The 25,842-nt window shown below is 38.3% G+C and overlaps 1 protein-coding gene across 1 annotated transcript in view; it reads left to right on the top strand.

Moving 5' to 3' along the window:
* LOC143030414 (receptor-type tyrosine-protein phosphatase alpha-like) overlaps positions 1-25,842 on the top strand; it is a 292,993-nt gene that overhangs the window by 195,916 nt on the left and 71,235 nt on the right. Inside the window, exons 20-22 of the mRNA XM_076193561.1 lie at positions 4,035-4,124; positions 8,161-8,214; positions 18,029-18,159. Of these exons, the coding sequence (XP_076049676.1) occupies positions 4,035-4,124; positions 8,161-8,214; positions 18,029-18,159 (275 nt within the window). The remainder of the gene's footprint in view (positions 1-4,034; positions 4,125-8,160; positions 8,215-18,028; positions 18,160-25,842) is intronic.

Here is a 25,842-nt window from a genome sequence, read left to right as displayed (position 1 = left end):
CATTAAATGCTGGTTCAACAAAAGATGCAGTGAGGCAAAAGACAGAAGGAACAGAGCTTGGAAATGGTGGAGAAAAGATAAAAAAAAACTGGAAAATGGCAAGTCTATATATACTATAGAAATGAGTATGTTAAAGTGAGAAGAAAGGAATAAAGGAACCATGAAAAGGACATTATATATAAATGCAAAGAGCAACCCATACTATTCAATCGATACATAAATGGTAAACTTAAAAACAAGCAAGAAATGGTGAAACTACACCAAGGAAATATAGAAACACAGAAGATTTAGAAATGGCCAAAATCATGAAAAATCACTTTAATTCTGACTTCACTATAGAGAAAACACAATATTGGAATGAAGGTAATGAAAGGCGATCTCCCTCCATGAGCGACATAGCAATAGCACAAAAAGAAATATTAGAACACCTATCAAACCTTGATGTCAGGAAATCACATGGCCCAGACGGAATTGCAAATTGGATTCTAAAAGAATGCAAAGAAGAACTAATGGACAAAATACATAATAAATTGCTCACTCAAAGAAGGAAAAATACCAAAAGACTGGAAAAATGCTCACATTGTACCAATATATAAAGGAGAAAACAAGGAAGAACCAACTAACTATAGACCAGTCTCACTAACAAGCACTATAGCCAAAATTTGTGAGAAAATAATCAAGAATAGATGGGAAAAACACCTAGGAGATATCAATATAATAAACCCAAGATAATTTGGCTTCAGTCAAGGAAGATCATGTACCACAAACTTAATATGTTTCTACTCAAGACTAATAGACATAGTGCAAGAAAGGAATGGATGGGCTGACTGTGCCTTCCTGGACATACAAAAAGCTTTTGACAAAGTACCACACAAAAAATTATTAAAGAAACTCGAACATATAGGAGGGATACAAGGGAACCTACTAAAATGGATGGAGGATTTCCTGACTGGTAGAAAGATGAGAGTAGTGCTCAGAGAAAAATATTCAGATTGGAAAGAGGTGATCAGTGGAGTACTGCAAGGCTCTGTACTGGCTCCAATAATGTTTGCTATTTATGCGAATGACATGGATGAGGATGTGAAATGTTAAATGAGCTTCTTTGCTGATGATGCCAAACTGTTAATGAAAGCAAAAACTGAAGAGGATTGCAAATCACTGTAGGAAGACCTGAATAAAGTATGGAACTGGAGTCAGAAATGGGTGGTGGACTTCAATATTAACAAGTGTAGCATAATGGAGTTTGGAAAAAGCAAAAACAGAATATCAAGACAATATAAAATTGGAACCAAGGAGGTAAAGAAGGCAGGATCTGAAAAAGATTTAGTTGTAATTATCTCAAACGACTTGTCCTATGACAAACAGATAAACAAAATTTTTGGAGAATCCTGCAACTTGCTAAGATCAATGAAAGTAGCATTTACATATTTGGACAAAGAAATGATTAAAAAAATATTGGTCACACTGATAAGGCCTAGACTAGAATATGCGGCGACATTGTGGTCACCCAGTACCAAAAAGAATATAAAGAAATTAAAAAGAATCCAGAGAGCAGCAACAAAAATGGCACCTGCACTCACAAACTTGCCATATGAGGAGAGATTGGCTAAACTAGATTTACCAACTCTGGAGCAAAGAAGAGAGAGGTGCCCTACTGACCATCTACAGAATCATGAAAGGCACAGAAATACTTGATAGAGAGGACTTATTAAACTGGGACAGGAGAAGCACAAGAGGACATGGAAAGAAAATAGAAAAACATAGCTACAGAAGAGATCTAAAGAAAAACAGTTTTCCACATAGAGTGGTAGACACTTGGAACAAACTGGACAAGGAAATAGTGTGCGCAAAAACCATTCATGAGTTTAAAAGCAAACTAGACACTGTGAGATACAAAGGCAGGACACCATGAGCATATCTCCCCTTCCCGCAAAATACAACTAGGTAAATATATGTGGCACTCAGACATGCTGATGGCATAGATGCCAGAATTTCTACATTTAATAAATCTAGTCTATATTCCTATTTATTGGTCTTAAATTCTCGTTAACTATCTAAATCCTGCTCAATAATACATTCGTATATCCTCATGGCACCAATTCCTCGTGCCATCATCTTTTGCTCAACCTTCGGCAATCTCTGACCCCCAATGGGCTGTGTCCATTTCTTGTGCTTCTCTGCCGCAACTTTGTGTCAGATTCATCTTGGGAGGTCTGTGGCTAAAAATCTTAATTCTATTTTTTCTATAGTCCTACATTTTATAATGTTTATGGTATTATATCTTACTAGTTATGACCATACCCAGTAGAAGTATATCATGGCACACAAGACATCAAGCATGAACAATACATAACACATTTACACAGTATTACGTAACACATTACATGACATGATGTATAATGGTGATTTTATTCCAGTGCTATATACTTGTCACAGGCAATGTATCACCTTTGTTGTTCCTGCTTCTTTGTCACAGGAGCTGATGACAAAGAATACTCTAGATCAGTGGTTCTTAATCTTTTCCAGTGCCCGTACTCCTCGATATCTCAGAAAATTTCCTTGTACCCCCCATCCAATACAAATACAATGCAAATATATGAAAAGGATGAGTGATACAAATTTTATTTGCTTTCTCATTGTAAATATACAGTACCATTGCACTGGGGCTATCATGTCTCGTACCCCCAGGTTTAAGGTTTCGTACCCATTGGGGGTACCTGAGGTACCACAGGTTAAGAACCACTGCTCTAGATAGTCTCTCTTTCATTAGTAATGCCTATCAATCCTACCTTAGCTAATTATTCTCTATATTTCCTTCCACTGCACTTTTCTCACCCACTCTTCTCTCTCCCCTCGTTCATTTGGCACACTAAGGTGAACCTATCGGCCAACGCCCACTCGCCTTCTTCTCTCATACCACCACAGTACTTTGTTTGATTTTTTATGTTTTTTTTTTTTTTTTTTTTTTTTTTAAAGTTTAATGACCAAAGGTTTTCAGTAAATAAAATCAACTGATAACAGCTAAAACATTTATGCAATAAAATAAGACGTAGTCTTTAAGTAGTAGGATGCTTCCCTCACCTAAATGAAATTACCTTTTGAAATACATATATCAGGCATGATACTGGGTAACCAAAAAAAAAAAAAAAAAAAATCCACATTGGCCAGGGGTCTAGGGGCAGAGCCCCTGGTGGGGGTTAGGGGGCCACTGGCTTAGGCTGAATCGCTAGTAAACAAACGCATGCAAGCTGTTCCATTGATGTTGCTATCAATATAATTTGGCCAAAATACTCCAGTCATCACCTTGCTATATATACACGTGCACACCACACCACGCAATGCTACACAAAATGAATCACTTGCGGGCCAGCACAAAATAAACCGCTTACACACAGGTAGAGCTGACATACGAATTGCCCAAAACTTCACATTAACCAAAAATTATTCGACCACAACAAAATATCTTTTTTCTAAAAGGATCATTTATTACTATTGAGAATTAATGGCAAAAAAATCGAGATCGTCAGGAAAAGAAAAAATTGGAGTTCCAATTTAAATCAGAAGAATATCATGCCTAATACATGCATATACCAAGGGCTTTTCTTGCCTTACAAGGGAGCTATCCAAAGTTAAAAGGCATAATTCTACTCCCACCCATTTCATCCTGTACATAGGATGCACCTTAATTTGGAGGTGCAGTCCCATGGGGCTGCCACCAGCTATATTTACTCCAGCTTTTCACACATGGGACACTGGAGACTCCTCTCCTCCTCTTTTAACCCAGCCAATGCTATAGCAACAATCCCATGCAGATAGAACACAAATGTCAGTCAAGTTTTTCTTAGAAAGAGACCAAAGAAACTTTGCCAGCCACTGTGGGTTTCCAGTCAGTGAAACCTGAGGCAACAGCTGTTATTATTACAGTACTGCCATTTCAGATATATCACTGGTATTGGAATTTGAATAGTGTCTATGCAGTGTGTATTCAGCACCCCAAAGATTCACACTATAACACTACTTTTTATTTTTGACAGGTTAAGGTGGCAAAGTATTGGCCAGATATTAATGGTACAATGAAGTTGATAAATGGAATCCAGGTTAAAGCTTTGGCAGTGGAGACCAAGGTGAGTGGAAGTTCTCTATTTCAGTGGCATGGCATATTGAGTAGCAGGACTGGAGACAGATTAGTATGAAATTAATAATTGCCAACATGTCTATGGAATAAGCACCATAGCAACATTTCACTTGTTACAGATTTATCATGTACATCTTAATAAATATATACTTGATAAATCTGTAACAACAAGCAAAATATTGTACCAAGAAAGACTACTTCATCACATGATGTTTATTTCAATAGTGTAGTGACACACTGTAGTGATCAAACTAGGCAGCTACATTTGAATATTAATGAATGGATGAACGACATGTATGATGCGCCTTCATAAAATAATGTCCAACCCCGAGCATCATGAACAATTATTCAAATATATCTATACAATATATATATACATATATATATATATATACATATATATACATATGTATATATCTATGTATATATATATTTATATATATATATATATATATATACACAGTATATGTATATATATATATATGTATATATAGTATATGCATATATATGTGTATGTATATATATATATATATATATATATATATATATATATAATATATATATATGTGCAGTATATGTGTGTATATATATATATATGTACACACACATATATATATGTTAAAACACATGGTAGCTCATGACTAACACATGGTTTTATTCCATTCTCACCTTTTTAGGCCATTTTGTTTTACATTATATTTGTGAGATCATGGTTAAAGGGAATTAAAGGAAACTTAAAGTTTACATCAAGTTGGTTTACTGATCTATGGGACAATATTATTTTGATTCTTATCCACACTTATAATATATACTCCCCCCTTAATCACTCAGTGCAATATAAACACGATACAAATAATATGTAATCACACTAATAACAACCACAAGTGTTGGGGTAGACATATAATACCTCCCCACTGTAAAAGAATATTCATCTCTTTTCTCTTGAGTTTCCTATCCAATTATATACTGATTTAAACAGTTCAAAATGAATGAAAATCCTTACCCTGGATGGATTATTATTTATGAACAGTTACAATATAATGGTAATGTAGGGGATAATGATTTGGGGTGAGTAGAACATGTGGGTATTGTGTCTATAACCCTCCAGCCACCTTTGTACCTATCACTTTACCTAATAATCTATTCAAACCCACCTAATAATCTAACCAAATAATTTTATCATTGGGAGAGGACAGTCTCAGTTAAGATCCCTTTTTTATGATGATTTTTTATATAGGTTCTCACAACCAAATAAACAGGATTCTTACGATCACTATGGATCTCTTTTCTAGTGTAATAATGTCTATTTAACTCCACTGTCCTACCTGTAATGATGGGGAGCTACTGTTGAATCTTGATACACATAAAGGTTACTAACTTCTGTCTCAATATTTTCCATAAATTCCAGTGATATTTCACTGAACCACTTGAACTTAGCTGTAATGGTGGGGAGCTACTGCTGAATGACTACCCCCTCGCGTGATGCCCGGCGGGTGCCCGCGATTATGTTCGTATCCCTTGATGAAGGTCCCGTCTAACACTTCATAATACAAGTCAAGGTTCCGCTACCTTGTTTTTGCAATGGTACATATATGTGTTAAGAAACCCTAAAAATGTTCCTCTAATGGAATTCTGAACTGAAGGGTGGAAATTTTTCTCCTCAAATTTTAGATTCCTAATTGGTTCTTACATACGAGTATGTCCTCATGATGTAATGGAGGGGTGGAGTGATTTAGTCACATAGATCTTTGAAAAAAAAAAAGCGATAACTAATACCGTATTTTATGGCTTGCAAGACGCTGCATCTTAGAAGACGCACCCTAATATTTGAAAGAAATTTCTAAGAAAAAGTAATTTTCATACAAGAACACATTCACCATATACCCATCTACTGAACACAAAAACATAAGAAGCAAGTAGTCTGCAAGACTCTATTGTCTCAACTTTCATCACAAATTTGCTGGAGCACTCACCATCAATTTACAAATATGTAAATAAAAATACCATAGGTAAAGCTCTTAAAGGCGGGTGACAGCACGTATTGTTTGCATTAAGTGATCACTTGTCTGATTTTGTATGTATGGCGATGATATACTAGTTGGTGGTTAGTAAATATACCATACATTTTTCATTGTCCAAGGGTGTCTTATTTTCATAAAAATAAATTAAAATGTTCAAAAATATGCATGTAAAAATATAAAATTTGAAAATAAATTATTCATCCTCAAATCCCGAGAACTTGTCATTACTGGAAGGATTATGGTATTGGAAATACTTGTAACAGCTAAGTACTGAGTTTACATTATATAAAAGGCTGAATTAAATAGTACTTAAGCTAACATCATAGTGTAATGACTCAACATACAAATCCAGGTTGCTATCAGTCAAGTGTCCAAGCTCACTTGACCCTGGGTGTTGCCTTACAATACGACATTCGTCTTGGAAGATGCACTAGTATTTTTCAGGGTATTTTTTAGGAAAAAAAAGTGCGTCTTGTAAGCCATAAAATACGGTACTCACTTAAATCCTTGGCCTTACAATAGGCACAGATTAGCCTGAAACTATGTATTATATACACCGGTATTAGTCCATTCAGCACTGTATTATACTTTTTTGCATTTTCAGTAAATATCACAAGTCTTTATTGAGTTATTGGGAGAGCTCTGGACTAAATCAATCAATTGCAGTGTAGAATGGCTGAATGAGATCCTTATGAGTACATAGTAGAAAAAAAAACAGGAAATTATTTGGTTCTCATCACCATACTCTGTTGATAAATACCTGCATGATTAGTGTATGCCTTTTAACTAGTAGTCATAGATATCCCTCTTACATTTCCTTAAACTCTGGGGCATGGCACTTCGAAGTGTCATCTCAAAAACATTCCACAGATGTATTAAAATTCACAGAAAAGGACAAAATTCCCTCCTTCTCACTCCCTCACTTTTCTTTCTTTATTTCTCTATGAAAGGCAAATGTTAAGGAAACAATGGCCTTGTACTGTGTTTTGTCTTTGATAAACATTTCTATTCATGGGTGGGGTCAAAGAGGTGGGTAGCAGACAGGAGGATGGTAGAAGTTAAGTGACCACCATTCTTCTTCAAGTGGAAATTAGTTTTCATTCATAAAAGAATACTGCATGATTCTGGTCTTTAGGGATGTCATTAAAGTCCCTAAAATGTTAAGTACATAAAACTTATACTGTCATTACTGCATATGGGGGGCTTCACAAATGAAAGAAGCTTATTTGAAGCTGCAACTGCAGATTTCATGGGACATGAATAGATTTTTATATAACTGCTTCTGGTCTTACAAAAATACAAATGCAAGTGGTATAGGAGTAAGTTCAATGTTTTTTTTCTATGAAGGCAGTTCTTTGAGAATTAAATATAATCTTATCCTACTGTGGCTAATACTTTCCTTTATTCCCTTCAATCCAATTTCAATTTTCAGATGAAATGTCAGCAGTAATGAACCAAAAGTACACATTATGTAAGATTATAGGTCAGAAAGGATGAAGGATAAGGAAATAAACAAACAAACAGAGCTAATAGAAAGTGAACCAGGCTTGCTTATCACATGATATTTCCCAAGTTAAGACCTATACTTTCCATGTGATAATTTGTTTTTCACCGAATTTTATGTTTAGAATCATACAAATTTGCAAATTGACTGACTCTATCAGTGATTTTGGAAAATAATCTATTTGTGTTTTCCAAGGTCTCTCCAGAAGGAGCTAAGACAACAGGGAAATGATTGATGGGTGGGGATGAGTACATGCCTTGGCTGGCTATCTCCCTTCTAAGGGGGAAGAGGCCTTTTGATATGTAGATATAGAATTTATGGTAATTTTGTATTTTCACTGGGAAAGTTTCATTACAAATTGGCTGGAGAATATATTTAATTACCCATTGTGTGAATGAACTGTAAAATACAACCCCATATTTCTGCATCTGCTACCTTCATTTTCTTATATCATGCACAGTGCCACCACTGACTGAAGCTCATGTACACTATGTTTACAGATGAAGTACCACATCCGCTCCTTCATGATGACCTTTCAAGGGACATCACGAAATGTAAGTCCAGTCTGTATTGAATTATGAGAATTTGTATTTAACTTGTACTTTGTTGGAGGAGAGCTATGCTTGTAGTGACCCACTATTGTATCTTTCTGCATCCAGTTTTTTCTTAAGTCATGTATAGTTTTAGTACTCACTGTTTCCTCTTTCAGTTTGTTCCAGATATCTATTATTCTGTATGGAAAGCTATTCTTTTTTAGATCTCTTCTGTAACTGCCTTTCTTAAGCTTCTTCTCATGTACTCTCGTAGTTCTTCTGTCCCATTTTAGTAGGTCATCCCCATTAAGAATTTCCATGCCTTTCATAATTCTGTAATTGGGTATCAAATCACCTCTTTCTCCTCTTTGTTCTAGAGTTGGTAAATTTAGTTTGCCCAGTCTTTGTTCATATGTCAAATTGCAAATTGTTGGTGCCATATTTGTTGTGGCTCTTTGAATTCTTTCCAGTTTATGTTTTTTTCTCTTTCCTATTTTTTTGGTACTAGGTTTTCATAGAGATGCTGCATATTCCAATTTTGGTCTTATCAGTGTAACTAGTATTTTCTTTACCATCTCTTCATCCATGTAGTCATAGGCCACTTTCATTGATCCTAATAAGTTAAAAGTTTCTCTGACTAATTTGTTGACATGTTTGTCTGGTGTCATGTTGTTTGAGATAGTTACTCCTAGGTCCCTTTCTGAGTTTACTTTTTTTACTTCCTTTTTACCAATGTTATATTGACCTGAGATTCTATTTTTTGCTTTTTTCAAATTCCATTATACTACATTTCTTAATGTTAAGATTCACTTCACTCCTTTGACTCCATTTCCAGACTTTGTCCAGGTCTTCTTGAAAAGATTTACATTCTTCCTCTGTACCTATTCTCTTTAATAGTTTTGCATCATCTGCAAAGAAGTTCATATAACATTCCATGCCTTCATCCATGTCATTTATATAAATAGCAAACATTATCGGAGCCAATACAGAGTTTTGGGGGATTCTGCTTATCATATCTTCCCAATTTGAGTTCTTGTCTCTAAGTACCACCCTCATTTTTCTTCCATTCAAAAAATCTTTCATCCATTCCAATAATTTTCCTTGTATTCCACCTACTATTTCCATTTTTCTTAGTAGCTTTCTGTGTGGTACTTTGTCAAAAGCCTTTTGTAAGTCCAAGAAAGCACAATCTACCCATCTGTCTTTTTCTTGTTTTATTTCTATTAATCTTGAATAAAAGCATATTAAATTTGTAGTACATGATCTTCCACTTCTGGATCCAAACTGTTTACAGTTTAGTATATTGTTCTCTTCCAAGTGTTTAATCCATTTATTTTTAATAACTTTTTTGCATATTTTTGCTACTGTGCTTGTAAGGGATAATGGTCTATAATTTGTTGGATTTTCTTTGTCTCTTCCTTTATATATTGGTATAATATTTGCATTTTTCCAGTCATGTGGTACTTTGAGTGGAGAAGTCAATTATCTTGTGTATTTTGTCTGTAAGTTCATCTATACATTCTTGTGTATGTGTTTGGTCAAAACATGTCTCTACAGATTTTTGTACAAAGATAGATAAATATATAGATAAATTAAAAAGTAAATAAAGTCAAATAAGATGAAGTAAGTAAATGAATGAATAAAATTAGATGTAAATGTATATACTTATATATATATATATATAATATATATATATATATATATATATATATGTATATATATATATATATATATATATATATATATATATGTATATATATGCATATATATATGCATATATATATATATATATATATATATATATATATATATACATATATATATGTATAATATATATATATATATATATATATATATATATATACATATATATATATATATATATATATATATATATATATACATACAGTAACTAAACCAACATACAAAATATAAGAGAACACACAACTTTTTATTAGTTTTTCGTAATTTGTGGGGCTGGTACCTGCTCAGACCTCAAGCTTGTTGGTGGTCTGGAAGTGTTCATATATGAACGCTGGTATTAGTGTCCATGGTATGCCACTGCAGCGCAATATAGCAATAGAGAATTAATTACTAATTTTGTAAATTAAAATGTATCACCATAATATGCAATTTTGTGGGTGGAAATGAAAGTAAAAAATACCATGCTACAAGAAAATATGCTAATGAACGAAGTCGATAGCATAGGATTGGGACGCCATCTTGTCGTCTGCCAACGTCTCTCACGACAATGACAACGAGGACGAGCCGGATGACATTTAATTTTCAGGTAATGATTTATCAAACACAGGTCAGGTTAGTTTAGTTTAGGTTAGACGAATTCATCATCCTTTCATTTCTTCGACATCGGCATCTATCATAACAAACATGGTGTACCATTCGTCCGACATGACTTCGTTACCCACGAAATTTGTTTTAGCATTTTTTTTTTATTTCCGCTCACAAAATTGCATATTACTTTGATACATTATAATTTACAAAATTAATAATTAATTTTCTATTGCTATATTGCGCCCATGGTCGAAACTAAAAATTTACCACTACCGGTATATACTGTACCCCAGGTAGTTTTTGCAGATCAGGTTGTTACAGATCAGATCAGGTTGTTACTGTGGGGTGTTAAGTAAATTGGGCAGTATTTACCTACTCGTATTTACCTAGTATCTTACAGGAAGGGGTGCTATGCTCATGGTGTCCTGCCTTTGTATCTCGCAGTGTCTAGTTTGTTCTTGTATGGTTTTTCATACACTATTGTTTCATCCAGTTTGTTCCAAGTGTCCACCATTCTGTGTGGAAAACTGTGTTTCTTCAGATCTCTTCCATAACTATCCTTTTTGAGTTTCTTTCCATGTCCTCTTGTGTTTCTTTTGTCCCAATTTATTAAGTCCTCTCTATCAAGTATTTCTGTGCCTTTCATGATTTTATAGATCGTCAGTAAATATCCTCTCTTCTTTGTTCCAAATTTGGTAACTTCAATTTAACCAGTCTCTCTTCATATGACAAGTTTGAATGTACATACATACATACATATACCAAAGGCTTTTTCCCTCTTACATGGGGGGTAGCCAAAAAGAAAAAGGCATAGAAATCACTCCCACCCATTTCATTGCCTTTTTCTTTTTGGCTACCCCCCATGTAAGGGGAAAAAGCCTTTGGTATATGTATGTATGTACTTTCAAACTTGTCCTATGAAGAGAGACTGGTTAAATTGAAGTTACCAAATTTGGAACAAAGAAGAGAGGATATCTACTGAAGTTTGAAAGTGCTGGGGGCATTTTCGTGGTTGCTCTCTGGATTCTTTCAATTTTCTTTATATTCTTTTTGGTATTGGGTGACCATAATGTCACAGCATACTCCAGCTTTGGCCTTATCAATGTGACTAATATTTTTAGAATAATTTCTTCATCCAAATAGGTAAACAACACTTTTATTGATCTTAACAAGTTATAGGATTCTCCAACAATTTTGTTTATTTGTTTATCAGATCTCTTCTGTAATGTATTTTTTTTTAGTTTCTTTTCGTGTCTTCTTGTTTTTCCATTTCAATAAATCATTCTTATCTAAGATTTCCATTCCTTTCATAATTCAATAGAAAGTAGGTCTCCTCTTTCCCTTCTTTGTTCCAGAGTTGGTAATTCCAATTTGGACAGCCTTTATTCATATGTCATTTTGGAAAGAGTTGGTGCCAGTTTTGTTGTTGCTCTTTGTATTCTTTCTAATTTTTTATATTCTTTTTGGTACTGGGTGTCCATAGTGTTGCTGCATACTTGAGTTTTCGTTTTATTAGTGTAGTTAAATTTTTTTTATCATTTCCTCATCCAAATAGACAAATGCCACTTCTGTTGACCTCTGTAAAATGTAAGTTTCTCTGACTATTTTATTAATATGTTTGTCCAGTGTTATGTCTCTGCTGATCATCACTCCAAGGTCTTTCTCCCAGTTTACTTTTTTTACCTCTTCACCAATTTTATATTCTCTCGACATTTTGTTTTTACTTTTTCCAAATTCCATTACACTACATTTCTTGATATTGAATTTCACTTCCCACTTTTGAGTCCACTTCCAGATCTTGTCCAAGTCTTGTTGTAATGAGTTGCAATCCTTTTCTGTTCTTACTTTCTTTAGTATTTTTGCATTATCTGCAAAGAAATTCATATAACACCACTTATCATTTCCTCCCAATTTGAGAATTTATCTCTAATTACTACTCTCATTTTCCTCCCATTCAGGAAGTCTTTCATCTACTCCAATAATTTTCCTCTGATGCCACCTATTGACTCTATTTTCCTTATTAGTTTCTTGTGTGATACCTTATCAAATGCCTTTTGTAGGTCCAGAAAGGCACAGTCTGCCCAACCATCTCTCTCTTGTATTATATCTATCAATCTCGAGTAGAAGCAGATCAAGTTTGTTGTACATGATCTTCCTTGTCTGAATCAAAATTGATTTGGATTCAGTATAGTTTTTTCTTCCAAATGTTTAGCCCATCTATTTTTTATGACCTTTTCACAAAATTTTGCTACTGTGTTTGTCAGGGAGACTGGTCTGTAATTTGATGTATCTTCCTTGTTTCCTCCCTTATAAATTGGTACAACATTTGCATTCTTCCAGTCCTTTGGCACCTTTCCTTCTTGAAGTGAGAATTTAATTATATTGTATATTTTATCTAATAACCCCCATCATACTTCTCAGACACCTCATCTCAAACACATTCAAACTCCTTCTCTCTTCTTCTTTTATGTTCCATGTTTCTGCCCCATACAGTGCTGTTGGCACAAACACTCCTTCATACAGTCTCCTCTTCGCATCCATTGCCAAATGTCTATTCCTCATTACACTCTTTAATCCACCAAGGCATTTACTCACTTCTCTCAATCTACATTCTACCTCCACTTTCACTCCACCTTTCCCTGCCACATTTGCACCCAAGTATCTAAAACTATCCACTTCCTCCAGTCGCTCTCCCTTAATGTTCACTTCCAGTCTACTGCCACTTTCACCCCTTGTACATCTCATCACCTTACTTTTACCCACATTTATCTTTAGCTTTCTTCTGTCACATACTCTCCCAAACTCTGCCACCAACTTCCTCAATCCCTCCTCCGATCCTGCCACAAGCGCAGTGTCATCCGCAAACAACAGCGGCTCACCTCCCACTTTTCTCCATTTTCTTTAACCATCTCCAATCCCTTTCCCACTACCCTAGCATTTACCTCTCGCACCACCCCATCCATGTATAAGTTGAACAGCCAGGGCTACATAACGCATCCTTGATGAAGTCCCACCTTTACCTTGAACCACTCACTCTCTCCATTTCCAATCCTGACACAAGCTCTACTACTCTCATAAAAACTCTTGACAGCTCCCAGAAGCTTTCCTCCTATCCTGTATATCTGCATAACCTCCCACAGTGCCTTCCTGTCTACCCTATCATAAGCCTTTTCCAGATCCATAAAAGCCCAAAAAACATCCTTCCCCTTTCCTATAGCTTTCTCACATATCTGTCTTACCACAAAGATCTGATCTACACAACCTCTACCCATCCTAAATCCACACTGTTCCTCACCAATTACTCCCTCTGTTCCTCTCCTAATCCTCTCAATCAAGAACCTCCCATAAGCCTTCCCAACTACACTTAACAGGCTAATCCCTCTGAAACTACTACATTCACACTTGTCCCCTTTTCCCTTGTAAAGAGGAACTATACAGGCACTCCTCCAGTCCTCCAGCACTCTACCCTCTCTCCAGCAAACATTAAATAACTTCACCAACCAGTCCACCATCACTGTACCTATCTTTTTCAGACATTCTGCATGGCATCCATCCAGACCAGGTGCCTTACCTGCTTTCATCATCTTAACAACTGCTTTCACCTCATCCTTCCTTATTTCTCCTCCATTCTCCTCACTCATCACTCTCATTTTCTTTGCATTTCCCACTGCAGTGAGAAATGAGGAGGTGAGGAGGAGAACAGGGGTGGAAAAGGAGCTGAGAGATAGGGTTGATGAAAGAATATTAGGATGGTTTGGACACATGGAAAGAATGAGTGAAGAAAGACTAGTAAAAGAGGTATGGAAGGCAGATGTGGAGGGAGTGAACATGAGGGGGCGTCCTAGGATGAGGTGGATGGATGGGGTGAAGGGGGCTTTGGGGAAGAGGGGAATGTCTGTTGAGGAAGGACGGGAGAGGACAGAAGACAGGGGTGAATGGAGAATGGCTGTATATGGAAAATGTTGTGATTGCATGAGGTGGAATGGGTGGGGGGATGGGGGTTGAGGTAGTATGTGTGAGCAAAATTTGAAGCAGCCCGAAGGGATTTCTCCCCGTCCTCTCCTTTTATGTAATGGGGGGACGGAGAGGGGGTGTCGCCGATTTAATGAAGCGGCCTTGCTGTGGATGTGTTGTATCTTGCGACACTGCTTCTGACCCAGGGCAGTGGACAAGGTGCAGGGATGACCCGTCATTCAGGAGGTGCTCAGATAAGAGGGATGGTGGAGGGTGTGGAGTGTATTCAGGGATGGAATTGGTGGGAATGATTTTATGCCTTTTTCTTTTTGGCTACCTCCCTGGTAAGGGATAAAAGCCTTGGTATATGTATGTATGTATGTATGTATGTATATTTTATCTGTTAATTCCTCCATGCATTCTTTCAGTATCCAATTTGCAATTCCGTCTGGACCATGTGATTTTCTGACATCAAGGTTTTTCATTTGGTTGCTGATTTCCTTCTGTGTAACAATTATTTCTTTCATTGAGGGGGATATCTCTCTCTCTATTTCCTCACAGTTAGGTGAGTTTCCTATTGTGAATACTGATTTGGAGTGGTTGTTCATAATTTCTGCCATTTCCAGTTCTTCTGTATATTCGTATTTACCCTGGCACAGGTTTTCTATTTCATGTTTATTCTTCAGTTTGCCATTTACATAACTGTAAAATAGTTTGGGTTCTTCCTTGCATTTTTCTATTTTTTTTTTTTTTGTGTAGTTTCTCTTTTCATCTCTGTGTATTTTTACATAATCATTTCTTAGTTTGATGTACATTAGCCATTTGCTTGTTTTCTTGTCTTTTTTCCATTTCTTCCAAGCCTTGTGCCTCACTACATTTTTTGTTGTACCAGCTTTTTATGTATGTTCTTTCCTTTTTTGGTTGTGGTACATATTTATTCACTCCCTCATTATAAATTTCTTTTAGTATATTCCATTTCTCTTCCATCCCTGTTTCTTCATTTAAAAGCAGTATGTGTGATATTGTCTTTACAGTAGCTAATGAGGGAGGTTATTTCTTGTCATGAGGTAGTTATGTATGAAGTAGGAATGTCATGTTCTTAAGTGTAGTGGTGCTGTTTCAAAACATCTTTTATATTGATATGAAGATATCAGGTATATAGGATTTGATTACTTTTTAGATGATTTGTTGAGTGTTGTTCCCAGTAGGTTTGCCACATGTTTAGTGTCGTTGATCAAAGAATTGGGTAATAGTATGCTACTGGAAATGGAGTGGACAATCAAGATGTGTAGATGCTTTTCTTTGAGCTGCCTTGTTAACTTTTTCATAGCTAGGGATACCTTCTTGAGATGGCACTCAGCAGAAGGATATAGATTTGGATGATCCATGAATGGATTTTGTGGACCAGTGGGTGGTAGGATTTGAGGGTGGAGATTACTTGTAGAGCACTTTATGAATCTAATATGAATATACAGGGTACAGGATGGTAAAGAATGGGCAATGGAGAGAAGAGGTTCAGATCTTGTTTCACTTAGGGACACTGCTGCAAACTATTACATAATAGCAGCATTCTTATCAATTACAAAATCCTCACCATCTACATCACAATATTCACAATGAATCCAGACAGCACCACAACCCATAGAGCAAATAAAATGACCTTTTGCAGCCTTCAAAGATACCCAACCATAGAGAAATCTATACATACATTCATACATACATACATGTATATACCAACAGCTTTTTTTCACCTTACAAGGGAGGTAGCCAAAGTCAATGGCATAAATCCACTACCACCCATTTCATTCCCAGATACTCCACTCCCATTCACCATCCCTCCCTCCCTCTTTTCTTGGCTCTTACTGGATGACAGGTCATCCCTGCATCTCACCCACTGCCCTGGGTCAGAAGCAATGTAACAATACACAACACATCCACTGCAAGGCTGCTTCATTTAATTGGTGACCCCCCCTCTCCATCCACTCATGCAGAAAAAGAGAAGACAGGGAAAAATCTCTTCAGGCTGCATCAAAATATCATTCACACATGCTCCCTCATTCCCACCTCCCACTCACTCCCTTCCATGCAGCACAGTATCAACAAACTGAAAGACAGTATATTGTTGCATGTCAGACCCCCTGATATTGATTCCTTTGAATACTCTCTCCACCAAAAGGACAGAGTCCACCTGGCCAGACTGATGTGCAGCCACTATCCAGACCTAAGCTGCCAGAGAAGGCTGGATGACAGTATTGCAGATAACTGTCTGGGATGCCACACTTCACCCCATACTATACACACATTATGGAAGACTGCATTGTACACAATCACACACGCCGACAACACAATGTACACTCTATAAGGGATTTGTGGGAAAACCCTGTTTCAGCCATAGCGCTCCATAGGGAGACAGGACTGCTCTGGCAGACAGTCTAGGGAATGACACTGACAACAACAAAGAAGTGTATGGTGGTTGATATTTGTGTAGAGAAACAGAATCCATAGTCTTCAACCAATTTGTATACTTAGGTTACAGCTCTGGAAAAGGTGGTTGATATGAGCAGGGTGGGTTCTGATGCAGAATAAGGGTAGATCATCAATATATAGTTGAGGTTTTTCTTTCTTTCATTCTTACCTTTTCTCTTTTTGTTCTGAGGATGAGAGATTTGTTTAGTTATGTATGTCATGGGTTGTTATGATGAAAAGAAGGAGACAGAAAATTTCCTTTGGGGGTACTCCTTCTTGTTTGATGTGGTGAGAACAGGTTTATTCCTGTGCATTCTTATAAGGTTCTCTGGATTAGGAATTAGGATATGAAGATGGGTAAGGCTCCCCTAGAATTCTAGGATTATGAGTACATGTAGCATTCACCACTCCCTGCCTGCCATATACTTTTTTCAGATAAAAGAATCCAGTATAGACATAGTGTTTATTGTCGAATGTGGTGTGGATTATTATTTCTGATTGCACTAGGATATCTGTGGTGCTGCGGATGATTCAGAAGCATATTCAAAAGAGTGATATGAGAGAATGATGTTCCAGTTGGCATGAGAGCATAATGAGATTTTTTTTTCTCATGAATTTGCAGAGGTAGTTTGTGAAAACAATTGGATGGTAGTTGCTTGGGAAAATTTTGTCTTTTCCTGGTTTGTGGAAAGGGATTATGATACTTCTCTCTTGGTGGTTGGGAGGATGCCTTCTGATATGGCTGAAGAGGTTTAATGTCAAAGATGCTGTAGTTAAATATAGGTGTTGTAACATGTCATAGTGTATATTGTCTGGACCTGGAGTAGTTATTTTACAGTTGGAATGTGAGATGTGAATTTCTGCTTGTGATGGTGGAAATCAACAAGAAGATGAACCTATTGAAACCTGCTGAAATAAATTGCAAACATGAGCTTTGGACAATGGAAGGGATTCTAGCTACTGTCTAGAAACAGTTCATGATGACTGAACCTGGAGCTATATACACTGCTCCACTCAAGAGCTGAAATCAGATTTTGTCAATGATTCAAGATAGCTTATTGAGTAACATTAGCCTCAGTGTGAAATAAAGCTATATCATGTCATTGTAATTTGTAATCCACAGGTAACACAGTACCATTACGAAGCCTGGCCTGATCATGGAGTCCCCATCACAGCTTACAGCCTGTCTCACATGGTCATGACCCTCAGGAAGGATCATTCAAACCCCAAAGGCCCAATTGTTGTCCACTGCAGGTATGACTTTAATTGGTCTAACACATCTTGTTCTTTCTTTGCTTTTGGTGCATGTTTGTATATGTATGATACATACAAGTACATTTAAAATCCTGTGTTAATACATCAGATCTTTATGAGGTGATCCTGTGTTACAGATATTGGGAAAGATCGTTTTGTTCTCCTTCTCCGTCAACATCCTCACTTTCACCTGGAAGTCACCTGGTCTCTTGACCAGACCCAAGGCTTCCCCTTCTTTATTAATCTCTATTTTTTTTCTTTTTTTTTACACTTTTCCACATGAGGAAAGATGACAGCCAGTGACTCTGTCCTCTCCCCCTCTTTCTATAGTTGTTAGTATAGAAACACTTCTGTCAAAGACTAGGATTTGCATTTAAGTTGATGTATCAAATCTGGCCACAATTTGATCAGTTCCTTCAATCTAGTAGCTAGCATGCTTAATGCCTTTTATTAGGATTTTCTATCTTGCACTGAGATTAAAAGAAAAAAGGTGAGATGCAAAAACTATCTAATTTACATGATATAAAGATATAAGTTTTAACTTACTCTAGTTAGTTAAGGCAGTCCGTCGTTGACGATGAAGACGTCCTCTCTCTCTTGAAAGTTTAGAAAGTGAAACATTGGTAAGATCATTATCGATGTCACTGATGTATGCGTCGAGGCTCCTCAAGCCAAACTCTGAGGCGCAGCGCTTTCCACATGTTGGACATGGGATACCGTCCCCGGGTGGAAGAGGGTTTTGGGCCTGGTACTCATGCCTGCGGGCTTGCTGGAGGTTTCTGGTAGCTGCGTATTTTTCCTCGAAAGTCTCAGCTGCTTGCTTGATGGTTAAGCGCCAGGTACATCAGTTCGAGGCAAGGGTTTCCAGTTGGTTTGGTTCTATATCGCATTTTTTAAGGTTTCATTTCAGCTGGTCTTTGAACCTCTTCTTCTGTCCACCAATCGCATGGGTCCCATCTCTCAGTTCACCATAGAGAACCTGTCGAGGGAGACGGTTTTCTGGCATTGTCGAGGGAGACGGTTTTCTGGCATTCGTATGACATGTCCAACCCAGCACAACTGGCGGGTGATTATCACTGACTCTATGCTGGTGGTGTTAGCAGTTTGAAGAATGTCGACGTGTGGTACACGGTTATGCCAAGTGATGCCTAAAATGCACTGTAGACAGTGGATGTGGAAGGCCTCCAATCTGCGGACTTGTTTACTGTAAAGCGTCCAGGACTCACTGCCGTACAGTAGAATGGGAAGACAGATGGCAACATACACTTTAACTTTGGTTTTAACAGTTAGATCTCGGTTTGTATATACCCTCTCCCTGAGCTTGTCAAAGCTTATTGTGGCCTGGCGAATGCGGTTCTGAATCTCTGGTTCAAGCTCGCAGGTAGAAGAGAGAATGCTACCAAGATACTTGAAGACATCCACGTTTTTTAGTTCTTCCCCTTCCACCGTAAAACTAGAGAGTATGTTGGGGTTACACCGTTGGGGTTCGAATAGGTACTGAAGTACCTCAGTCTTGTCCACATTGACCAGCATACCTCCTGCTCGGTATGCATCATTGGTGGCTGTAATATTTCTCTGGAGTGCTTGCTGTGTTGGGGCTGAGTATGCTGCATCATCAGCATACTGAAGATCGAATATGTAGGTTGTGCGGACTTTGGTTTTAGATTTCAGCCGCTGAAGATTGAATAGGCTTCCGTCTAATCTGTAGTTTATGGCAATGCCGTCTTCAGCTCGGGTGTTATAGCGTGCTAGAAGGGTAATGGCAGAAAGGTACAAGTTGAATATGGTGGGTGCAAGGACGCAGCCTTCTTTAACACCAATCGATACCTCAAAAGGGTCCGATAGCAGGCCCCCTGCACATACTCTTGCGGACATACCTTGATGGAATGCTCTAATGATGGCCATAAACTTGGGTGGGCATCCGCACTTTGTCATGATCTTCCAGAGCATCTCCTGGTTCACGGTGTCAAAGGCTTTTGCTAGATCAACAAAGGCAAAGTAGAGGTCCTGTCTCTGTTCTTGTGCTTTTTCTTGTAGTTGCCTGGTGACAAAAATCATGTCGGAGGTGTATCTCTCCTTTCTAAATCCGCACTGTGTCTCAGGTAGAACTAACTCTGAAACGTAGCCAAGTAGTCTGGTCAGCAGGACACGGGCTATAACTTTAACTATGAGCTGAGTGTTGGACAGACCATCGCCCCATTCGCTCCTTGGTACAATTCATAGTCTGTCCTTCCAACCGAAAGCAGAACAAAAAACAACAGATAAACAAAAACCTTTTACAAGACTTACTCTCGAGCAGAGGAGTACGAACAGGGTGAGAGAGTTGCCACAGCCCGCGTACCTTCTTTTTATACGAGGGCGCACAACGCAAGTGTCAACGGCAGGTGCCAATTTGTTATGCCCATAAGCCTATTCTATTCCTATTTACTGTACCTAGGTTCACACAATCCATCCACTTCTTTTTTTGCGTGTGAAGAAGGTTTACAAATTATCAATTGCTAGTTCTCTATACTAATAGAAGAACCTATTTATATACACAATGATGCTACTTCTTCATGTCATCATTGTTATGATGACCTATGACCTGGGCCATAAAGTGCCCGAGTTGTGTACTCCTCTGCCACTGGTTTGTAAGTCCTCTTGCTACTTGAACACTTATATAAGAAGTAGCCTATTCCCATCCCATTTCATACCTTATCATCTAACTTAAGATAACCTACTAGTTGTTAGATTTAATATCAGTACGCATTTTCATTAAGGAGGGTGAGCAAATATGACTCTTGCTAGGAGTGTGTGGCTTATGAAACTTGACACATGACATGTCATGGAACATGACATATCCCCCTTCCATGGATAAATGTATATGCCTGTGAAGCAAGGCTTGAACATTTTGTATCAGGATGCAACAAGGTGTCAGCTATTACATTTTGTTTTCCTGGGATGTGTTGAATACTTAAATCATATCCCTGGAGTGCTAATGCCCATTGGGCTAGTCTGTCATTTTTTTGCTTTTCCACCTATGATATATTTCAGGAGGTTATGGTCACTCAGGATGATCACCTTTTTTATCAAGAAAAATCTTGAATTTCTTCAAATCTAATATGAGGCTGAGGGCCTCCTTTTCAATGGTAGAACACCACCTTTGATCATCCTTGAGGATTTGAGACATTAATGAGATGGGTCTCATGACACCATCCATTTTCTGAGCAAGCATAGCACCTACTGCTACATGACTGGCATCACAGAAAAGGTAAAAAGTCTTACTATAATCTGGAGCTATCAAGACAGGACAATCCAAGAGAAGCTTTTTACATTCCCCAATGGCTGCATCAGTACTTGAAATGATTAAAAGAGAATATGTGGGTTAAAGGAACAGCTACCTCTGCAAGGTTCAGACAGTACCTCCAATAGAATGCAAGCATGCCCATGAATCTTCTGGTACCTCGCTTTGTCTTTGAGACCTGGAATTCCATGATGTCTATCACTCTGGCTTCTAATGGCGTGATGTAATTCTGGTCGACTTGATGTCCTAGACAGTCAATGGTACTCCTCCCAGAAGGCACTCTTCCTTAGGTTTACAGTAAGCTAGGCTTGTTTTAGTTTGTCAAATAAACCCTTCAACCTATTCATATGATCGCTCCATGTATCAGTGAACACAATCATATTGTCCAAGTATGTTCTAACGCCTAGCAATCCCTCAACTAGCCAATTTACAAGATGCTGATATGATGTTCCACCATTTTTCTTTTCAAATGGGGTCACTTTATATTGAAAGTGCCTGTGTTGGGTAACAAAAGCAGATATATCAGTAGCTCTGCTTGTAAGAGGGATCTGATGATATCCCTTCATCAAGTCTAATTCTAACAAAAACTTTGCAGCAGTGACTTCCTTAATGAGGTCATCTATTCTGGTGATATGATTTAAGTATTCAACACATCCCAGGAAAACAAAATGTAATAGCTGACACCTTGTTGCATCCTGATACAAAATATTCAAGCCTTGCTTCACAGGCTTAAACATTTTTATCCATGGAAGGGGATATACCAGGTTCCATGATGTGTCATGTGTCAAATTTTATGGTGTGTCATTATGTGTCACAGTAAGACAAAGTGACATGGATGTGGCACCATAAGCCACATCCTAGCAAGAGCTATATTGCTCATCATCCTTAATGAAAATGCATACATACATACATATACCAAGGCTTTTTCCCCCTTACAAGGGAGGTAGCCAAAAAGGGAAAGGCATAAAATCATTCCCACCCATTCCATCACTGAATACACTCCATACCCCTCCCACCCTCCCTCTTATCTGAGCACCTCCTGGATGACGGGTCATCCCTGCACCTTGCCCACTGCCCAGGGTCAGAAGCAGTGTCGCAAGACACAGCACATCCACAGCAAGGCCGCATCATTAAATCGGCGACCCCCCCTCTCTGTCCCCCCCTTGCATAAAAGGAGACGACGGGGAGAAATCCCTTCGAGCTGCATCAACTTTTGCTCACACATACTACCCCACCCCCCACCCCCACCCCCACCCATTCCACCTCATGCAATCACAACATCATCTATATACAACCATTCTCCCTTCACCCCTGTCTTCTGTCCTCTCCTGTCCTTCCTCAACAGACATTCCCCTCTTCCCCAAAGCCCCCTTCACCCCATCCATCCACCTCATCCTAGGACGTCCCCTCATGTTCACTCCCCCCACATCTGCCTTCCGTACCTCTTTTACTAGTCTTTCTTCACTCATTCTTTCCATGTGTCCAAACCATCCTAATATTCTTTCATCAACCCTATCTCCCAGCTCCTTTTCCACCCCTGTTCTCCTCCTCACCTCCTCACCTCCTCATTTCTCACTCTATCTAGCCTAGTAACCCCCATCATACTTCTCAGACACCTCATCTCAAACACATTCAAACTCCTTCTCTCTTCTTCTCTTATGTTCCATGTTTCTGCCCCATACAGTGCTGTTGGCACAATCACTCTTTCATACAGTCTCCCCTTCGCATCCATTCCCAAATGTCTATTCCTCATTACACTCTTTAATCCACCAAGGCATTTACTCACTTCTCTCAATCTACATTCTACCTCCACTTTCACTCCACCTTTTCCTGCCACATTTGCACCCAAGTATCTAAAACTATCCACTTCCTCCAGTCGCTCTCCCTTAATGCTCACTTCCAGTCTACTGCCACTTTCACCCCTTGTACATCTCATCACCTTACTTTTACCCACATTTATCTTTAGCTTTCTTCTATCACATACTCTCCCAAACTCTGTCACCAACTTCCTCAATCCCTCCTCCGATCCTGCCACAAGTGCAGTGTCATCCGCAAACAACAGCTGGCTCACCTCCCACTTTTCTCCATTTTCTTTAACCATCTCCAATCCCTTTCCCACTACCCTTGCATTCACCTCTCGCACCACCCCATCCATGTATAAGTTGAACAGCCAGGGCGACATAACGCATCCTTGACGAAGTCCCACCTTTACCTCGAACCACTCACTCTCTCCATTTCCAATCCTGACACAAGCTCTACTACTCTCATAAAAACTCTTGACAGCTCCCAGAAGCTTTCCTCCTATCCTGTATATCTGCATAACCTCCCACAGTGCCTTTCTGTCCACCCTATCATAAGCCTTTTCCAGATCCATAAAAGCCCAAAAAACATCCTTCCCCTTTCCTATAGCTTTCTCACATATCTGTCTTACCACAAAGATCTGATCTACACAACCTCTACCCGTCCTAAATCCACACTGTTCCTCACCAATTACTCCTTCTGTTCCTCTCCTAATCCTCTCAATCAAGATCCTCCCATAAGCCTTCCCAACTACACTTAACAAGCTAATCCCTCTGAAACTACTACATTCACACTTGTCCCCTTTTCCCTTGTAAAGAGGAACTATACAGGCTCTCCTCCCCTCCAGCACTCTACCCTCTCTCCAGCAAACATTAAATAACTTCACCAACCAGTCCACCATCACTGTACCTCCCTTTTTCAGACATTCTGCATGGCATCCATCTAGACCAGGTGCCTTACCTGCTTTCATCATCTTAACAACTGCCTTCACCTCATCCTTCCTTATTTCTCCTCCATTCTCCTCACTCATCACTCTCATTTTCTTCGCATTTCCCACTGCAGCTATCTTTCCTTCCCTATCCTCCTTCACATTTAGCAACTCCCTAAAATATTCTGCCCATCTTCCCCTTACTGCCTTCTCCTCCATTATCATCTCTCCATCTGCACCTTTAACCTTTTCTTCTCTACTTGATTGGCCTTATCTTCCTCTCTTAATTTCTTTCCAAAACATCTTATTATTACTTTCAAAATTTTCTGTTATACTCTTACCCCATTTCACATCTGCTCTCCTCTTTGCCTCCTTTACCTTTTGCTTTACTTCTCTTTTCTTTTCTTTGTACCTCTCATATGACTACCTCGTCCTATTTTGTAACCAATCTGTGAAAGCTCGCTTCTTCTCTTCTACAACCTTCTTTGTTTCCTCATCCCACCATTCACTACCCTTTCTTCTATTTGCCCCTGTCCTTCTTGTTCCACACACCATCCTTGCACACTTTATGACTCCCTCCTTGAACCATCCCCATTCCTCCTCCACACCCAGCTCTACTCTATCCTTTACTCCCTCCCACTCCTCCTTCAGCTTCTTTCCATACTCCTTCTCCTTTTCCTTTTCATTCAAAGAGTTCACTCTAAGAACCTCTCTACCTTTTGTCCCTTTCTTCTTTCTCCATCTATCCTCCACTCTCAACTTACCTTCCACCAAAAAATGATCTGATATTCCCCCACCCTCTCCCCTTAGCACATGTACATCCTTAACTCTACCTATCATAGTCCTATTTACCACTACATAATCCATTAGCGCTCTATCTACCACCCTTCCCTCCCCCACCCTCTCCCATGTGTACTTATGCTTGACTTTCTTCCGAAACACTGTATTTGCTATCATCAACTCTCTTTCTAGACACATTTCCACCATCAACTCTCCACTACGATTCTTTCCTGGAACTCCACATTTCCCAACCACTCCATCGATTGGACCATTTCCTACCCTAGCATTAAGGTCTCCCAGTACTATTACATTGACATTTCTTCCTAAATCCTCTATGCACTCATTTATGAAAATGCATATGGATGTTAAATCCAACCAACTAGTAGGTTATCTTAAGTTAGATGATAATATATGAAATGGGATTAGGGCACCACTTATATAAGTATTCCAGTTGCAGGAGGACTTACAAACCAGCGGCTGAGGAGTACACAACTCGGGCATTTTATGACTGTCATAGGTCACCATAATAATGATGACGCAAAGAAGTAGTGCCCTTGTGTTTATAAATAGGTTCTTCTAGTAGTGTAGATAATTAGAAATTGATCCTTTGTAAACCCTCTTCACACAAAAATAATGTGGATGGATTGTGTGAAGCTAGGTAAATAGATTAGGTTTATAAATGTAACAAACTGGCACCTGGCATTGGCACTTGTGTTGTGCGCCCTCGTATAAAAGAAAAGAGATGCAGGCCATGCTTTCTCTGACTCTTTCACTTGTGCCCAGTTCATACCTCTCTAATTTAATGTAAGTTAAAATTTATATTTTTATATTATGTAAATTAAATAGTTTTTGCACTTCACTTTTTTTTATCCTAGTGAAGACAGAAAATCCT

The sequence above is a fragment of the Oratosquilla oratoria genome, chromosome 12 (genome assembly GCF_046742065.1).
Source record: "Oratosquilla oratoria isolate Oo_2021 chromosome 12, ASM4674206v1, whole genome shotgun sequence".
In the NCBI taxonomy this organism is placed as follows: domain Eukaryota; kingdom Metazoa; phylum Arthropoda; class Malacostraca; order Stomatopoda; family Squillidae; genus Oratosquilla; species Oratosquilla oratoria.
This window is presented reverse-complemented; position numbering and strand designations above follow the sequence as displayed.